General features: G+C 48.3%; 1 protein-coding gene across 7 annotated transcripts in view; it reads right to left on the bottom strand.

The window, feature by feature from the left end:
* Positions 1 to 94: 94 nt before the first annotated feature.
* The window catches only part of PUSL1 (pseudouridine synthase like 1), a 28,815-nt gene continuing 22,543 nt past the window's right edge, over positions 95 to 6,366 (bottom strand). For 5 of the 7 annotated variants that reach the window (XM_030508280.1, XM_030508284.1, XM_030508281.1 and 2 more), the window contains 3 exons: positions 4,484 to 4,538; positions 797 to 959; positions 95 to 233 (listed from right to left, as the gene is read on the bottom strand). In XM_030508280.1, the coding sequence (XP_030364140.1) occupies positions 202 to 233; positions 797 to 959; positions 4,484 to 4,538 (250 nt within the window). In that variant the 3' untranslated portion in view covers positions 95 to 201. Of the gene's footprint in view, positions 234 to 796; positions 960 to 1,694; positions 2,188 to 3,598; positions 3,733 to 4,483; positions 4,539 to 6,366 lie in introns of those variants that run through there. The other 2 variants (XR_003994633.1, XR_003994634.1) reach the window with 2 other exon arrangements.

Below are 6,366 nucleotides of genomic sequence, written 5' to 3'. Positions count from 1 at the left end.
AAAAGGCAGTTATCTGAAAGCAGCATGGAGTTGTTCTTCCTTTCCCCTTGGCAGTCTCAGAGGGCAAGAACAAACGATAGGAAGATGCCCACAGTCACAGTCAATGGTTTTTATTGAGACAAGATTGTGTACTGTGTAAAGAGCACTTGGCAAACCTCCATCCCACATCCTCAGCAGACCTTTCTGTATCTCACAGAGCTGCTATTCTCCTGGGGCCACTGTAGTGTCCAAATCTGAGAGGAAGAAACAGAAAACACTGATTTAGGGAAAAGGATGGCACTGGAAGCACCTGAAAGCACTTCACATCTGTGGCCTTCCCTTCCTGCCTGGGCACAGGCACAGAGAGCCACCAGATAAGCAACAGGATGATCTGCTCCCTGTCCTCCTGCCTCTACAATCCCCCCATACACACCAAGGGAGAAGGGAGGGAACAGGAATGGATCTATAGGTGCCCAGATATCACAGAAGGTTTGGTCTTTACACATGGTCAGGGACAGAACAATTTATGAGAATTGAAAGTATAATCCATGTGAGATCTCAAAGCCATTGTCAACACAACTGCTCTTTTACTACCCTGAAACTAAGAAGCAAAAAAACCTACCAGGAAGAAAACACCACCATTTTTCCATAGCAACTGTGCTGCACACCTCTGCAGCCCGGGGTGCTCGCTGCGATGTGGGTGTCAGTGAGCGAAGCTGTGAGCCACAGGTCAGACAGCACATAAAGGGAGACTGTGGGTGTTGCAGTGTTAGATCTGCCTCCTACAGAAATCATGCCATTCCCTGCATCCACCTACCTGCCTCACTGTATTCCACGGATTTCAGGAAGAGTCCAGATGGCGGAGCCATGGCATTTGGTGGAAAAGCCAGGGAGTCTTTTAACTCCAGTAACTCCTTTATGCGATGAGGTGTTAGCTTGCCCTGGCCAACTGCAACTAGAGCCCCAACCATCCTTCGGACCTGGAACCACAGAGAACACAGCTTAAGAGCTGCCCTTGGAAAACTGAAAGAGATTGGGAAATTCTGTCCCTATCAGACTATCAGCAGTACTGGGCTGTTTAACAGCCCACAGTTAATACTGATGGCAAGTCAAGCTAGAAACCTAATCAGAGATTTCAGTGCCTGTCACTCAGGAAAGCCTGACAGCACTATGCTTTGTTAATATGAGTTTGCTCCTCATAGTGAGTTACATCACTATTATTACACCCATAGTTCCCAGAAGACCTGATTTCTGGTGTTCCTCTACTCTTCCTAGTACTACCATTTGTGCCCAGAACCATGCACTTTGCTCCTACTCCAGCTGGGTGTTAAGAAAGAAGCAAGCATTTCCCCACATAACATTCTGACCCTTGTTTTAGGTGCCATTATCTCAAGAAATATCCCAAGTCTCAGCCCAGGCTCATTCTCATCAGGGATCAAACCACTCCTGGCTGCCGCTTGTACGCCTCTGGTATCACAGACTTCCAGGGAGCATCTCCAGTGCTCACTTTATTTCTTTAAGATCATCATAGACTCCCAGGCTGGTTTGGGTTGGAAGGGAGCTTAAAGCTCATCCAGTTCCAACCCCTGCCACGGGCAGGGACACCTTCCACTAGAGCAGGTTGCTCCAAGCCCCTGTGTCCAACCTGGCCTTGAACACTGCCAGGGATGGGGCAGCCACAGCTTCTCTGGGCACCCTGTGCCAGCACCTCAGCACCCTCACAGGGAAGAGCTTCTGCCTCAGAGCTCATCTCAGTCTCCCCTGTTTCACCTTTATCACACTCCCTTAGTCCCTGTCATAGTCACCCCACAGCCTGCACAGGAAAGGTTTTCCTTCCCCTTTAAGCAGGAATTGTGTGGACTACCTCGGGTCCATCACAAGGGGGTGATTTGCTAAGCCTGTCTGCAAGGAGCAGTGGCACAGCATCTTCTAGTGAGCAAAGCTGGTGGTAGGGAAGGGACAACTAAAGACATTTGTAAGACTAAGACGAGGACCTGCAACACAGTGGCCTCCAGCCACACAGCACTACCTTGGAGCAAGGCTTGTTCTCACCTCACGTGTGAAGCTGAGCAGGGGATGGTTTCCATTTCAGAAACAACAGCAGCACCCACACATCCGTCTGTGGCAGGAAGCTCACATACATGCTGGGAGAGCTGAGCTCACAGGTTCTTAACACATAAGCAACTATGTAGGGGCTCTTGCTTCTCTCTCAGAAAGTACAAAAAGAGAGAAAACCCCTAAGCTAAGTAGGACAGCACCAGACAATACCTCCCAGTGCAGCAAATTGGTATTTCAAACACCTCTGCATGTCACAACTTCCCTCCTTCCACATGCAGCAATTCCAGACCCAGTGGGTTAGCACAAGTTTCACACCATGGCCCTCACCTCCTGCATCAACACCCCTTGTACTTCAGCATCCTCCTGGCTAAAAACACCCTTTCCTTCTGTATCCACAAGACATGCTGTTCCAGGAGGGCCAAGACTTGTATCTGTTGGAGGTACCTGGCCAGGCAAGAGCTGAACCTCCTAGAACCTGCCAGCACTTTCCTTGGGCTTGCCTGTACCCATTTCCACAGGAGAGCTCACACTGCCTAAGGCAACATGCTTAGATTTGCTGGGACCAAGTGCTATTTGACAGAGGAGCCACACTGAAACTCAGCCCTTGCCAGGGGCTGATCTTAAGCCACCCCAATTTCACCATCTCCTTGTTACTTTTCTCCATCCACACTGGAAGAACTCTCCTCCAGGCAAAGCATGACCTAGACTAGATGTCCCAGCACCCTCTCCAGCTGAATCCTAAAAGTAGAAGCCACCACTTCCATGGGGACATTATTCCTAATGTTCTCCTTGTGAAAAGTTTTCCTCTTAATGACCTTTCAAAGCACATCAAGCTCTCCAAAAACTTAACGTAGTGCTGTAAGGAAGCACTGGTCTAAGCATCTGATCAGTAACATCTACACCAGAATAAACCCAAATCCCCTAAGCAACCTGACCGTGATTACCACTGTCCATGAGAAAGGTCCAACAACCAGGATACATTTATCCAAAGGCAAGCACTGCCTCTCCCTATATGCTCTGATCTTACACTGCACCGTGGAGTGCCAAGAGCTTGTCTTTAAGCAGATGGCACAGAGAAGCAGCACAGATCCCGGCCGTATGTTGTTTTATCCATCCCTCACTAGAGGTCACCGTATGCTGTGACTTTAGCTTTGATGGCTCCACATTTGGGATTAGCCAGCATAAACGCAGCCTAATGGTGCGCATCTGAAGTAGCCATGTGCTTGGTGTCTCCCCTTCTGCATGCTGGGCAGCAAAAACAGAGAGAGACAGGGGCTGGGGCTGTTTACTCCTGTTCTCTAACAGAAAAGTCCAGTGCCAACACTGACAGCAGCTATATGAAGTGAGACCAGAGGGCCATCTAGTCTAGTCTCTTTCTGATGGAGGCAGGAGCAGATGCTGAGGCAGCAGAGTGCAGGATCAGTGCACACAGCCTGTTCCTCGCCTGCCAGCTCCCTGAACGAGGCTCAGAGAAGGCAGGAGCTGAGTATTATGGGTAACTGTTCCCTCTGCACAGTGTCATTAAGCAGCATTTCCATTTCTAATGCACTAAATGGGTTACCTGCATTTTCTCCTTGTCACAAGAGCATCCGATGGAGCAAATCCCTGCTGTATATCAAGCCCTTCTCAAGCACGTTGTTGTTCTTCCCCTGCTCACAGCCAGACACTCACTGTCAGGGAGCTCAGAGAGCATTACTTGGCACAGGATAAAACCAAATTTGGTTTGTCAAAACAGGATAAAAAATAGCTGCTTGCTGTTCCCACAGAACACCCCCTCTCTCCTTCAAAAAACAAGCCCTCTCTTGCCTATTCTGTCTCCAGAGTGTGACCATGGCCAGGATAGGCAGACTGAGAACAGCCAACTCTTTCCTAATGAGGTGATCCATTAAGTTGTGGAGAGCTGCCTCCCCTGAGGATAGCAGCAGAAACCCCACTGGAGCTATTTCAAAGAAAAGCCAGCAGAGACTAGACACCATGGCAGAGGGAAAGATCCTGCAGCCATGCCTGCATAGCTGAATCAGGTCTTCCCATCTCTCCTTTGTGCAACACTGACAATTACTTCATGCTCCAAAGCCAGAAAGTAAAATTCCAGGCAGTCTTTGCTGGGCCCGGTGCCATTCAGCAGAGCAGGAACATATGTCTGTTGGGTTTCACTGCTCAGACTGCAAGGACAAAGATTGTAGAAAACAAAGAACTTTCCATCCTCCCACACGATTCTGTGACTTTGGACATTCCTTGTAGACACAGAATTAAGAGATTCTGGTTCTACCAGATCAAACAAACAACACAGAACCTCACCTCTCCTATGCTAGATCCCTGTGTGTGTCACACAGCTACAGCAATAGAGATGGCACTCTACAGGGATGCAACGTTGCTAAACTGATCAACAGTTGCAGGTTTGGTTCTTGGAGGCAACGTGTGTGCTGAATCCAGCACCAAACAGTACCTGTCGGTAAAGAAATGATCTGCTCCTGAACTTCAGCTCCCAGAACTCCAGTCCCCTACAGAAAGGAACAAAAAAAGCATTTAAAATCACATTTCAAATGGCTCTTCTACCCCCCAGAGAAGTATAAATCACAGGTGAATGCGAGTACAGTGAATGAGAAGCTGCACAGCCCCCAATTAACCTGAACCAGCATCAGGAGCCTTTGCACATCAGACTGCTCATTTGCTACTCAGCTGCAGACAGTTTCTGGGGTGAAACAATTCCTGCCTGTTTGTATGTAGTAGTTTTATGGGGCTTGATCTTCTGCCTCACACCCAAGTTAAAATCCACCCGAGTAAAAGGGGAAGGGCAACATAAAACAAGGTGCAACTTAGCAATCTGCTAAGGTGCTACTGCTTTGAGGAATGCAGTCTGATGCCTCCTGGAGAAAGGAAGACCCAATCAACCATAGAAAAACAACTCTACCATCTCATTTGGAGCTGGTTTGAGAGAGTCATGTGGTCCTAACAGGCTTTGCAGGCTGAATTTCAACACCCAGCAATGCCTACTGTGACATCCACATGCTACTGCAAAGGGCAGGACAAGCAAGCCAGGAGCTTGGGGAATCCAGCTGCAGCATCAGAACACAGGCAATGGCAGACAAAGAGGCATTCCAGGCTAAGAGTGAGCAGGAAACAGCAGTTGAGTATTTGGGGATGGATGGATGCTGCAATGCAAAAAGACACCCGTCCCCCTCACCAAATCTGTTCATATAGATCCAGAAAGTTCTATGGTAGCAACCAGTATTCCTTATCAGAACTCTACTGAGGCTCACTTCAACTTCACTCTGCTAAATCCTTACAAGCTGCTTTTGAAACATTTCTGAGGCTTTGCTGATGTTCCATGACCAGCTCTAACACTGAACCCCAATGCAACCCCCTTCGCAGGAAGAGTCCTGCAGGAAAGAACCTGTATGCACATTTCCTTCCAACAAATACAAACAGAAGTCTGCTATGCACATCAGTTATACATAAAACCATGCACACATGGGTTTCATCCATCAGATATACAAGCAGGGCACAGAAATGAGCAGGTTTTCACTTCAGTACCCGTGTGCCCAAGCTGCCATGCTACGAGCAATCCTAAAATTACTTAAAGTAACAAAAGAACATAAACTAACAGCTTAGAAGTGTTCCTTATATCCCATATCACTCCTAGAGCAAAGAAAAGCAAAGCTTACCTTGCATAACCCAGAAAAGCAGGCATTTTGGTGCAAGCCCTCTCCTCTCCTGCCTTACAATGAGCCCAGTAACTGGGCTCAAAGGGCTGTGGAGATTTCCATCAGGTGTGAGAAAAGCCCAGCTCCAAGATGTTTGTCTGGGCTTCAAATGGACAGGCTGAGATTGCTGGAAACACCTGAGTATGGAGAAGGGGCTGCCCAGTCCCTGGGAGAGGCCATAGAAGGAAGGTGAAGCTGGGACAACCTGACTCACAGGCCCACATGGGGCATCCAGGCAAACAGTGACTGCAGGGAGCAGCTACAAGCTATTTTCTCCCAGGATTTACAGATAAATTACTGCTTTTAGCCCTCCCTGTCACGTCTGTTGGCATATGCAAAGGCAGCTCCTGCCCCCAGATTCCTCTTTATGTCAGGGAATGACAGTGTCTCTATCACTTACCTACACTCTGCTCTCCCCCAGCTCGATGCACATGGCACACAGGCATGTGCATTGCTACACACGTGCAAACACCCAACAAGTCAAGGTGACAATTCAGCTCAGCTCTTCTGCAATGCACAAGAGACAATTCACAGCAACAAATCCCCCTCTCATCAAACTGCATGCACCTTCTTTAGCCAGGATTCTCCTGCTCAGTTGTCTTGACAAGATATATCAAGCTACAAA

The sequence above is a fragment of the Strigops habroptila genome, chromosome 16 (genome assembly GCF_004027225.2).
Source record: "Strigops habroptila isolate Jane chromosome 16, bStrHab1.2.pri, whole genome shotgun sequence".
NCBI lineage: Eukaryota > Metazoa > Chordata > Aves > Psittaciformes > Psittacidae > Strigops > Strigops habroptila.
The sequence above is the reverse complement of the archived record's forward strand: the minus strand, read 5'-3'. Positions and strand labels throughout refer to the sequence as shown.